Source organism: Archocentrus centrarchus, chromosome 9 (assembly GCF_007364275.1).
Source record: "Archocentrus centrarchus isolate MPI-CPG fArcCen1 chromosome 9, fArcCen1, whole genome shotgun sequence".
NCBI classification, from domain to species: Eukaryota; Metazoa; Chordata; class Actinopteri; order Cichliformes; family Cichlidae; genus Archocentrus; species Archocentrus centrarchus.
In genome coordinates this window covers 2,117,524-2,130,000 of record NC_044354.1, presented here as the reverse complement: position 1 = coordinate 2,130,000, position 12,477 = coordinate 2,117,524, and the positions used below count along the sequence as shown (strand labels likewise).

At 41.2% G+C, this 12,477-nt stretch overlaps 2 protein-coding genes across 3 annotated transcripts; both read right to left on the bottom strand.

The window, feature by feature from the left end:
• Positions 1-6,906: 6,906 nt before the first annotated feature.
• On the bottom strand, positions 6,907-10,135 carry LOC115785866 (transmembrane protein 17A). Of its 2 annotated transcripts, XM_030737781.1 has the most exons (4): positions 9,859-10,135; positions 9,375-9,481; positions 8,724-8,837; positions 6,907-8,458 (listed from the first exon to the last, which is right to left on the bottom strand). In XM_030737781.1, exons 1-4 carry the CDS (start codon positions 9,983-9,985, stop codon positions 8,138-8,140), a joined length of 669 nt encoding a protein of 222 aa, XP_030593641.1. In that variant the 5' UTR covers positions 9,986-10,135; the 3' UTR covers positions 6,907-8,137. The 2 variants fall into 2 exon arrangements, with proteins under 2 accessions (XP_030593641.1, XP_030593642.1); XM_030737782.1 differs by lacking the exon at positions 8,724-8,837.
• A 243-nt stretch (positions 10,136-10,378) lies between these two features.
• Positions 10,379-12,265, bottom strand: selenoe (selenoprotein e). The gene is made up of 4 exons (XM_030738339.1): positions 12,103-12,265; positions 11,782-11,858; positions 11,431-11,509; positions 10,379-10,712 (listed from the first exon to the last, which is right to left on the bottom strand). The coding sequence occupies exons 1-4, from the start codon at positions 12,208-12,210 to the stop codon at positions 10,569-10,571; spliced, it is 408 nt and encodes a 135-aa protein (XP_030594199.1). The 5' UTR covers positions 12,211-12,265; the 3' UTR covers positions 10,379-10,568.
• Between the last annotated feature and the right edge of the window lie 212 nt (positions 12,266-12,477).

Below are 12,477 nucleotides of genomic sequence, written 5' to 3'. Positions count from 1 at the left end.
AGAATTCCCTTTTTGTTGTGATTTCTTAGGCTGTTGTAAAACAGCACACAGCTTAAATCCAGTTGCAGATTTGTGTAATGCTACCCTTAATTATCTTAGACTTAGACACACACACACACACACACACACACACACACACACACACACACACACCCAAACCAAACTTAAAAAAAAAAACAAGTAACAAAAGGGACTTAAAACTACACCTTTGTTTGCAGGTATATTTGCAGGAATATGTCTCAGGTCATGAAAGCAGAATGATATATTTGTTCAGTGTCTTCAGCAGCCGAGATTACAGTAAATCCATCAACTGTCACACACAAGTGTCCTTCAGAGAGATGATTAACCCACATCAGATGATTAACCTTTGATTAGTTAAATGGTTAAACTGTATTTCACACCTGCTCAAGTTTAACATTTCTGTCCTCATTTTGTTTATTGTTTAAACTGCACTCAGCATAGGTCAGAGTGGTTATTGTCTAAGTAACTTTAAATGACTTTGTTCACAAATGAAATGGGCTTTGCAAAGAAGGCAGCAAATGGTTTTAAAGGCACCATCTAAGTGCTTAAATTGCAGAAGTGGTGGCCTGTGACTCAAAATTAAGAAAGACAGAAGGAAAACCAACTGTTTAATGTCACAAAGATGGGAATGAACCACGTGCATGTGTCATGTGTAACTATAACTGAGGGCAGTCAGATGAGGTGTGCCTCTGCATCCAGTTAATTACAGTAGGAATTTTAAACAACACCCTCCCCGACTTAAAAAAACAAAAACAAGAAACATGAAAATGTGGAATTATTACAAATAAAGCCAAAAAAATATGAGAGGATTCCAGTCACTCTTTTGGAAGATTTTCTTCATCATGGCGGACTCTTGTCTAAGTGCAAGAGAGAAACAGAGGCTGGCTGCCTTCTTTGGATCTTGCAGGGCCGGAGGAAGCATAGCCAGTAAAATAAGACAAACCAAACCCCCTCCCTCCTGTGCAGCATTCTGTCAGCCACACCAGGATCCTGATGGCAGCTGCATGCCACAAGACACACACCATGTGAGTCCAACAAGACAGCTGAGCCAGTGAGGCCCCAGGTCGTGGCAGATGAGTGTGATTCTCCATTCACTCCCCAACTTCCTGCTGTCGTGTTCCCCAGTCCAAGTTCATTCTTGTTAGCTTAAAGGTCCTTCAGGACTGCTGCACCAAGCTAACTGCTGAAATCTGTAGGTGGCTGGTTACTGCTATAAATGATACTCAAATCTGGTTTATTTCAACCAGTTATACTTTGATGTCATTCATGCTTCTAAAAAATAATAACCTCTGCGTTTTTGGACCATTCTCCTCTGGCAATGCCATGCTCCGCTGAGTCTGAGTGGAAGCAAATTGTTGGTAACAGGGATAAAGAACAGTTGGGAAAATTGTCTAGAAAGCACTGAATGTATGCAAACTCAAAACACAGTATTTTGTTCACCTCTCTGGCTAGTCTGGATCTAAGAACCAAAGGGACAAAGCCTGGTCTGTTCTGATGAAAATCTGTGTGGATTTTAAGCAGCATTTTGCATTAAGCAGCTATGCTGATTACAGCCTCAGTTACAGAATTTAATTCAGGATCTTACTGACTCCTCTGGATTTTATTTCTAGAGTGGAAGCTTCTGTCTGCCTCACATATGATTTTAGTAAAATTATGATATTGGATCAACTTTATCAGACCATAGATGACACCACTACCACTGTACTTTGTCCTGCTATGAAAATGGATTTAGCAATAAGAACATAACTGGGATTTTAGCCCTGATCCTGATGGACAGGAGAAATATGCTCATAGTCGTTTCCAAACAGCAAGAAACTTTCTCAGCAACACTGCAGCTTTTTTCAGAAACATCAGAACTGGAAGTGAAGAAGATGCTCACAACCACCTGATCCTGCTTATAGGAAGCTAGACAAGGGGCAGCCAATCACAAGACTTCTGGGAGGGGAAGGGGTGGCTTAAAGAGACGATGGATGACCTGTGAGGGGCTGTGAATCCTGCAATACCGCTAATGGAAAATAACAATATAGAGCTGGAAATTATTTTTTTAAAATACCAAAGCTACAGCATTAAAAAAAAACCAAAAAAAAAACTCCTAACACTTCTGTTTTCCAGTGCAGCAACCACTCCCACAAACCCAGTAAATATTTTACTATTTCAGCTAACTTGCAAATAGTTCAATTCAAAATGGTCTCAAATTAGATCAAAATTTAAAAAACCCCATACCCTCAACACAATACCTTTTTTTTCCCTGATTTGGGCTCAAGGCGATAGATTCTCCCGTGTCATCAAGCCCTCAGATTTAATATGGCTGCTACAGATAAAATATTCCATCTGTACTGTATAGTGAGTATCCCTTTAAACCACCGGGAGAAGTGAATTGCCCTGCCATTCCCCCTCGCCCAGGTAATCAGACCCAAATTGAAAATATCCAGCCGCCAATTTCAGTCCAGTTTCAATATTCTCTGCCTGCCAGTGTGATGTCGCATTTCCTGCAGGCTGTAAAGGTGGAGACAATATAAGTGGCTTATGAATGAAATTTGAATTTCATGGCCCAATATCATTTAGAGTCAGTAATTGAGCAATATGTGTTTTCCATCCCTAAATTGACTTCTGCTTATCCTGATTTGACTGGTGAAGCAGCTGGGTCACGGGAATGACATCAAATAATACAACCATACATGTGTTCCCATCAACTATTGTGTTGCCGCTTCTTTGCAGATACCAAGGTCCTACCAGCTATATCTAGGAAAATGAATAAAAAAGATTGAAATATATCCCAGAGGACTAAACAGGAGGCTCCTGCTAGACATGATATATTCCCGAAAGAGATTCCCCTCAATGGAAACAGGTTATAGGGGTATAGCAGTGTGCTCCAGAAGTGGGTCAGCTGTTGACGTGTTACTTATTTAATGATACCTTTGTTTTTTTAAGAAATAAAACACAAGATTTCTTTACACAATTAAAGCACAATAAACAAGAACCTGAAAAAGTTTCTAGTGTCATAAATGAAATAAAATTAATAGAAAACAAAGAAGAAAAAACAAAACTGATGCTTAAGTACTTTTTAGTTTGTCTTCTTCGTCATAAGATGCACCTGTATGTATGTTTGTGTGGGCTGCTGATCCTTCTCTTGGAACTTGAAGCATTTTGAAAATAGTTTTAAAGTGATTTGAAGAGTTTTTTTATTCTTAGTCCCAGAGACAGCTCCTTTATATATGCTGCATTTCTATCTAATACCTGAAGCAAATTCAGTGCCGAATAGAGGTTCAAAAATGCTTTTAGTTTTACTTATTCTTTCATTCAAATCACAACACCCAGCAGTGCTGAAGAACTTTGATTGTAGAAGCCTTCACTCATCACATTAACTCAGTGGATAAATACATACGTTTTACCAGGGAGGACACCAGAGATAACAAGTTACCATTCCTGGACTGTGCGGTGCTTATCGAGGAAGATGGAAGCCTCAACATTGAAGTTTACCGGAAGCCCACACACACAGACCAGTATCTCCTCTTTGACTCCCACCACCCTCTGGAACACAAACTTGGGGTGATCAGGACCCTACAACACCGTGCGGAAAGTGTTCCCTCTAAGGCAGAAGGGAAGCATAAGGAACACACACACATTAAGAAAGCCCTCAAAACATGCGGTTACCCCAACTGGGCCTTCATCAAATCAGCTAAGATGCACAGGAATGAAGGCCAAACACAAACTACAGAGAATGGGAAGGACAAGAGGAACAACATTGTCATCCCATATGTGTCAGGCTTGTCAGAGAAACTCAGAAGAATTTTCTCCAAGCATGACATCTCAGTATACTTCAAACCAAGTCACACCCTAAGACAAAAACTGGTTCATCCCAAGGACAAACCCGCCAAACACAAGATCAGCGATGTAGTGTATGCTGTTCAGTGCAGTGAAGAGTGCTCGGACCTCTACATTGGTGAAACCAAACAGCCTCTTCACAAACGAATGGCACAACATAGAAGAGCCACTTCGACAGGACAAGATTCAGCAGTACATCTGCATCTGAAGGAAAAAGGGCACTCTTTTGAGGATGCCAATGTCCACATTTTGGACAGGGAAAACAGATGGTTTGAAAGAGGAGTGAAAGAAGCCATCTATGTCCACTGTGAACAACCATCATTGAACAGAGGAGGTGGATTACGTCACCAACTTTCCCCCGCTTACAGTGCTGTCCTGAGCTCCCTTCCCAGACGTCTCAACCCCCATTCACACCTTTGTTCCAGTGACCTCAATAGGCCACAGGAAACAATGGAGCGGAGTCCTAAGTTGGTTTCAACTGAAACCACTGATTAAATATGACCCACGCCCCCTTCACACCTGGGCACATGTGTTCAAGCACATGATCAATAGAGGGTCATAACCACCTCCAGGGGACTACGCCCACAGGGGTTTAAATACCTGGGTCTCTCCACCATTTGGTTGAGAACTGAAGAAGCCTTTCGGATGAGAGGTGAAACGTCTTCAAGAAACAAAAAGAAGTCCAGTCGCCTTTTTCAAGCTCCAGAGGCTTACTGATCACTTTCCATCCATCCATCCACCCATCCATCCATCCATCCCTCTGCTTATCCTGTTTGGAGCCTGTCCAAACTGAGGCAGGGTTCAGGTTGCCAGCCTGTTGCAGGGCTAACACAGAGTGACAGACAACCATTCAGACCTATGGCCAATTTAGAATCACCAGGTAACCTAACCCCACTAAGTGCATGTCTTTGGACTGTGGGAGGAACCTGAAGAGAACATGCAAACTCCACACAGAAAGGTCCTGGCCAAGGTGGATTCAAACCTAGGACCTTCTTGCTGTGAGGCAGCAGTCCTAATCAGCATGCCCTACAGAAAATATTATTAGTATATTTAGTCACAAAGACAAATGTTTATAAAAAATATTGGGTTTTAATGAACTAACCCTTTAATATCTTGCCATCATAATTCATAAATAAAGCTGGACTACAATAGCCTGTGAAGGTGAGGGCTCATCGTATAAGCACCTGGAATTCAGAGGGCGGGAACACTTCCTGGCGTCTTGGCAGGGCCGGCGAGCTCTCCACCGTGAAGGATTACTGAAATAAGGCATAAGGATGTCCCTGTGATGTCTTGGATATTGCCTCCCGCTGGTGCTTAGCACAGCCTCGTCAGTCACATTTATGATTACCTCTGAGCTGTACCCAATCATAATTAAAGCGATGACATTCTGACTAAAGCACAGCTGACGATGAGCTGTGTCGCTGAATTGTGGACGTGACGGAGAGAAGAAAACTTTATCAGAAGAGCATAAAAAGCATGAAGCAAACAATATGTTTAGTGAGAAGGAAAAAAATGCACCTGGGCTATCAAAGGCTATTGTTCAGCACATACTAAAGAAAGGCAATTTGATGAGGGAAAAGGTGCAGGGAGCTGTTTCAGATGTGACCACTGTGTCTCCAGGGGGGTGATTTCTATTTCATTTTTCCACCACCAGCTGAATAATCTTCCTCTGAAGCACCTAATAGGAGTTCATAATTAAAACCAGATATGGAGAGAAGTAGGATGAACATGAAGTACTCTCCGGAGGATGGAGGGTCTGAACATGATTCGGCAACAGTGAAATGACATCTTTTTGTGAACCACAGCCAGTGTTTTGTCACAAAAATACAGACAATTTTTTTTTTAAATGTTTCAATAAAATAATCGTTCCAGGAAATCAAACAGCTGATTCTTGTTGTTCTCTATTCATTTTTTCCTCTTTGTCTTTACTGAAGAGGACAAAGATAATAACCATGACTTTTTACTGAGCATGTGAATCGATTCCTGCTCTATAAATTTATGGAGTATGAAGTAATGCAGTAGTTCTTCTTTAAAATCTGACTGGGAAAAAAAAACATTGAGCCCACAATCAGCTCCTACTCTCTGCAATTGTCTAGTTAATGTGGGAGTTATTCAAAGTAATGACAAATTACTCTAAAACTCTGATTCCAGCATGATCTGCACTGCAATCATTCAGTCAAACACAGCAAATTCATATACGGTTGTTTTTACGATGGTAATTTTTAGTATTTGGCTGTCAGAGCCCGATGCATGGTCTGAGGTGGGAATGCTGGAACATGTAACTAGTTCCCACAGCCAACAAACAGAAGGGAAAAAGCACTGAACACCACCTGATGTCTAAAACCTGAGAACAGCTAATGAGCGACAAGGTGCAGCGGGGCAGACAGGTGAGCCAAATCCAGTGATTAACTAAGGAAGAAAAACATGAATGATACAACCCAGCATCACTGCAGATGCCCATACACATTCCCATCAAAAACTAATGTCCCATCAGCTGATCAGCCCTCAATCTGTTGCTTAGACTTTAAAAACAAGGTGCTAGAGGGTTGGCAGGTATGTTACTGTACTTCTGTGCTCTTAGAATCCCCACTAAAACACTGTGATAGATAGATACATGTAGGGGCTCATATTTCTATGTATGAATATGGCCTGAATCACTTGCATGTATGGTGCATCTTTATGTTGTTGTGGATGACAGCTGCTTGTGGAAATGATTTCCTCTTAATGGGTTTGAATTGGGGATAATATCCTGCTGCTAACATAAAATCCTGATTAAACCTGTTTTTTTGGTTTTTAGCAGTGTTTGGTTCACACCAAGCTGCTTCATTATCAGCATAACGGCGGCTTCTTAAACTCTCTAAAGTTACATAAATACAGTTTAAGGCTTTGCAGTTTATCTACAACTAGATCTTGAATTCTTTTGGGGAAAGATTGTTTTTTGTTATTTTTGCAGCAATCTGCAGTCTTGTGTTTAGGGCATCTGCTTCTGCATAAAATGCATAATTTCCATCCTCTAAAGGTTCTTCTGTTTCCTCTTCTCCGTGAACCATGCAGCAGCCACTGCAGCTTGTTGTTTCCTGAATGTAAAGTAGAGCGGAGTAAGCATGTTGTATCACAGAAACTGTGTCTCTCACACAACCGGGTTCTTATCTGTTTAATGCACCACTCGCTAAATAATTTCTCACCAGGAAAGAAATGATAAATCACACAATACGATTATTGTAAAAAACCAGTCAGACATTCACAACAACAACAAGAAGAAAAGAGGCGTAGACAAGAAAATATGTGATTGATTTCCATGTATACCGACCGGGAGTTATAGATTATCGAATAATACATCATATTTGACTGCAGACAGGGCTAACCTTTATTCCTCTGCCAGAAGGTTTCCATGTGGTGCATGATAATCTATACTCATTGGACTGATGCTCCCCCATCTCTCTCTTGGTCACTGACTGCCACTGTGTGGTCATAAATATTTAACACAGTTCTGCTGCAGTCTCTTTTACTTTACAAGATTTTAAAAAATTAGCTTCCTGCAACCCACTTATCAGATCATAATACGGTGTACTGTAGCCACGACTGAGATAAATTAGAAACACTTTTATTGAAATATCACAGAAAGAGGCTGAAATATACCTGGGGAAAGACTCTGCTTTTCTTGTGGGCCAAAAATGCAATCTGCCTTGGCCAAATAATACTGTTGCACCAACAGCACAGCCTCCATCATCCATCATCATTAAAGAAAGAGGGAAAAATGAAACGCTTTAATGCTGTTTGATGAAAGCAGCCACTGGCAGTGTACTTCTTGTATTTCTGATCTCGTGTTATTGTTTGATGGCGTGTTTTACCCTATTCTCCTATAAAGCCGTGACACTCAGTGACAGTTTGGCTGACATGGCATCAAGTTTTGAAATTTAGACTTGGGCTAACATGTTGCTTTTCATCTTTTTCAAACATCAGTGAATGTCAGACTGTGGCATCAGTCAGGGATTTTTTTTTTTTTTTTCTAAAGCCTGTCATTTTTAAACCGCATCAGAAGTCCTACAGAAAGATCTGGGGCACCCAAATTTCAGCAGTCGCCTAAAAAGATCCGAATGCTGTGCAGCCATAATAAATACAGACCCACAGAATCAAGTTTTAGACTAGGTGACTTCTAAATGCTTACAGTGAACTAATAAATAATGCTCAGACTCATTCTTTGGCAGCAGTTGAAACTTTTCTGGAAAGTTTCAGACGTAATGCAGTTTCTAATGCTTTTAAATGAATTGATACACACATTATTTTTGCCTCAGTTGTACATATCCTGTGTGGGTGACACTGGCAGCACGCTGCGGTGATAAGAAAGCCCATACATGGGGCTCATCCCTGTGTGGCGGAAGCTCTCCACCTTGCCAAACTGTCGCAGATGGAAGAGAAGGGTGAGCTTTCGGGTCATGGTCCTGAGTGCCAAGAAGGAGGCCAGGATCTGAGCGAGCAGGAAGAGGAGATAGAGGGAGTGGACCGCTCTCTCCAGAGGAAGGATGATAATTCCTTCATCGGTCAGGAAGAACAGCAGCACTGGCAGCTGGAACATGAAAGACAGGAGCCAGAAGGCTGCCAGCTCTGGCACCTGATGACAGGGAGGAAAGGAGAGAAAATTTGGGTTGGTGCGCAGAAAACGATGAAAAGATACAGCAGTCGGCCATCAAATGCTTTGGTTGAATCCACACGAAAGCAAAGACAGACACACACACTAGAACTCAGTGGGCACTTGTAGCCAGGAGCTGACTGTTTGCACACGCAGGTAGAACACTTGGCTCCTTCCTCCTCTGTGTTTTTCAGGGTCCATGAAAGAGCTTTGTGTTATGGTTCAGAGCAAGATGGACTTGAATTACTTTTTCTTTAAGGTTGCCAATGTAGCCCAGATAAAGTCGAACCACCTCGATAACTGTCAGGAGGACGATCCCAGTAATGAGCAGAGCCTGATAGTACCCAGGAAGATAGAAGAACTGGAAAAAGAGAAGAGCTGAAATTAGCTTGTGTGGTCATCCACGAGGAGGGAAGACTGCGTGTGCTAGATTTCTGTAAATAGTTTTTTTCATAATTATTGACGAACAAGTTTTGTTTTTCAGAAAGACGGAGAACGTGGAGTTTACTGCTTATGTCTCTTTTACATTCATTTCAATGCTCCTCAGTACATGTTGAGGGACTTACTGTGGAGTGATTTTTGAAGGTACCACTAGATGGTGCCAAAGTCGCATTTTTTTTCAGTTGACGCACTGGTTTGAAAAGTGCATTTAGTTCATTAAAACCGTAACTTTTGACTACAAGAGAGATACTTACTAAATAATTAGTCACAAAACGCTGTCCAATAAAGGATCTGGTTATATTCGTGCATACTTATAGCTTTGGATCATCAGGAGAACCAACCTAAGTAATGTTTCTAAAGTTAAGAAGTCAACCTAAAACAAAGGATGTTCCAATATGTGAAAACAGTTTACAAATGTTTCTCTTATGTGTGTTTTATGGACTAATCTGGAACTAACCTTTACTTCCAGCATGAACACAGCTGAGAACCACCAACAGGGAAAGTAAAACATACTGAAATAGAGGAGCATTTGAAGGGGGAGGTGAGAAACCAGCTCATTGACCACTGCAAGGGAAACAACAGTACACAGAATCATTTAGTTGATACTGCTCACCACACTGTAATCAGTAACTAACAAACTGAAAGTAAAATTTGAGCTGCAGAAGAACCTTTAATAGTTGAAGTTACACAGCTAAAAAGAAGTGATCTTATTTTAAAAGATGAAAAAAGACCTGAAACTTTTTTGTTATTGACTTTAAGAAATATAGAACATAAACTCTTTTTCAGAATGTTCCTTGGTTATGCACACTGGTGATTTACATGAGAATATATACAGTAGCTATAGTAGTCTATACAGTACATTCCCCAATTACATGACACTGTACTGCATCATAATTATATTACAATGAAGTTCCAAGCAGTCTTTGGAAGCAGAAACTAACCAGATGCATCCTCTTGCTCCCTGGTGAAGTCACTGTCTGCTGTCCTGTTGTTTGTGAACACAGAGCCTCCCATATAGAGCAGACCCAGCGGCAGGTTTTCGGGAACAGGCGAGTAAAACACAGGCATCGTTGATGGAGGTGGTGACCATGACAGAACCAAGAAGTCGGGAGATGTACGAATCCCAAAATATGTTTTCAGTATCTGCTAATTCTTGTTGTCTGAAGTTACACAAATGCACAATACCAGGCAAGAAGAGATACAAGTGGACACATAAAGACACATGCAGGGAGGCACTGCTGCTAATCAGATTATTGGGAAGGAGGCGGGTTGAGGATTAGGCTGAAACAGTAGCATGGCAGTTTGCTGGACGTTAGTGTCCTTCTGTGATGCTCAGTTAATTAGATTTTCTAATTAATTAAATTAAGAAATTATGCTTATACTCTATTGGGATGTATCCATCTACTCCATGCACTGCATTTGAAACCTTTAAATTCATTATACGCATATTTAAAACAATAATTCACTCAAGCATAACTTTTTTATTTATTTAAATTTAGCAGATAAACACAGCGGCATGACGACTAACACTCTGCTCAATGCACCCGACCAACGAGTCATCAGAGTGGGGCCTGGCTTATGTTGGCCTTGGGGCCTCACCCGTCATTATTGTGACCAGGGTGCAGAGACAGCATTCAGCCACAAGGTGTCATCACAGCTCATCCCTTGGGGCGCGCAGGGGGAAATGCTGGAACTCCTCTGGCACCTCTTCCCCCTTCTTGGACCTCTTGTAGAAGCCGAGTGAGTCTAACAAGCTGCTGATCTCGTCTGCCTTCATTTTCTTCACAGGGACAGTCTGATGTGTGAGACACACACAGGATTACAGACATGCATCCTAAACTGGTACTTTACACTGATAGATGCAACATAATTTACTAAAACTAGGTTTTTATTCTAAAGTGTTTGGCCACTGCAGAGGTAGAGGCTCCTCCTGCATATATAATATTCAATAATTTAGTTTCTCCATATTTAAAGTCAAATTTCAATCTCCCAGAGGCCCTAAACGAAGCAAAAAACTAAACTCCCACATACGCTTTATATGGGAAAATAAAAGGCTTTACTCAAGAAAGCAGTAAAATATAGGGGCAGTTTATTTATAAATCAGTGTAGTGGCTCTTTTTACTTGTAGGCCAGCATTAAGAAAAATCATTGTTATCGGTTTTAATGGAGAGTTTTATTGGGCAATAAGTGCAGCAGGGGTTTTTCTACACCGACAAAAATAAATGTCTGTGAGAGGCACACAGTGTTCACAGTCACATCAGCTCTCCTGTCTCAGTACAGAAACACAACGCTCCTTTTTCCAGAATCCCCACTTCATATACTGTATGTATTTATTTATAACTCTTTCACTCATTCAAATACACTCTGCAACTTGGTGTCTGACAGATGATCTGATTTCAGATGTAGCAATATTCAAACTTCCCTTCATGAATCCTGTTTGACATCCTGGCAGTCGCTTGATAAGCTCCATCACACGGCAGCTGAGTAAGAGACCCCCTGTGCTCACTTCTCACCTTAACAACCTCGTCCTTTTCGTTATAGAATATCAGACGGGGTTTCTTCTCCTCTGACGAATCATATTCCAAGTTGTGGCTACACAGGAGAAAGCAGATCAAGGGAAACAGGTAGGAGGTGTTGTGAAGAACAAGGCATATCCATCTGTTTTGCTATTTTTAGGCTCACTTAACATGATTTTTTTTTTTTTTTAACTTGGAGCTCCCACAGAGCTGGCACTGAACTTGGCAGCTTGCTAGGAATAATGTTTTGTTTACAAAAGAGGTCATGAGAAAATCAGTAGTGATTTTTGTGCAAGGCTCAGAGCAAAGCAAAGAATCCTGAGGAACATAAAAGCAACACAAGGATACTATAAAGCCATTCGCTCCATGAGAAAATGATAGAGCTCAGGCATTTTCTTTATGCCTCATCCGACCACACTGGGAGCCTGCAGGGATGACAGGAGGCATTTGTTAAAAGAGCCTGACAAAGAGGACTATACATACCTCAATCTTTATGTGATCGAAGGTGCCAAAAAAGGTTTCATATTTCAGCAGAAAACAAACTGATGTGACAGCACGTGACCCATCCATCATCGTACCTATGATTTCTATTACTATGGCTTTAAACGATTTCCTTTAAAAAGCCATTGAGATAAAAGGTGCTTAATGCTGATTTCTGTCTGTACTCACCAGCAGTTTGGCTCTGGCTACAACAAACGTTTCTTCACCTGTTGTGTCGTTGTTAGCGTCGGATAACCTAAGAACAAAGGTGAGAGTCAGCACCAAGAAGGCCCACATCTTACTGTACGGCAATGCAATTTTCCTTTTAATATTTGGGTGCTTTAGTCTAAGTTACACCAGCAAAATGTAACTCTTTAATACTCTTGGACGGGTTTTTCAGAGTGGACAAGACCATGGCACACATCTAAAGGGGAGCAAGGCCCACCTGGGTTGACGTGTTTACCTCTTTCTTATGATTTTCTATCACAAATTCCTTTTAGTCTAAGAATTAGGTCAGTGGCTTGCCAAGTGGGTTACCATCATACACTTACTTGGCAACAGAGT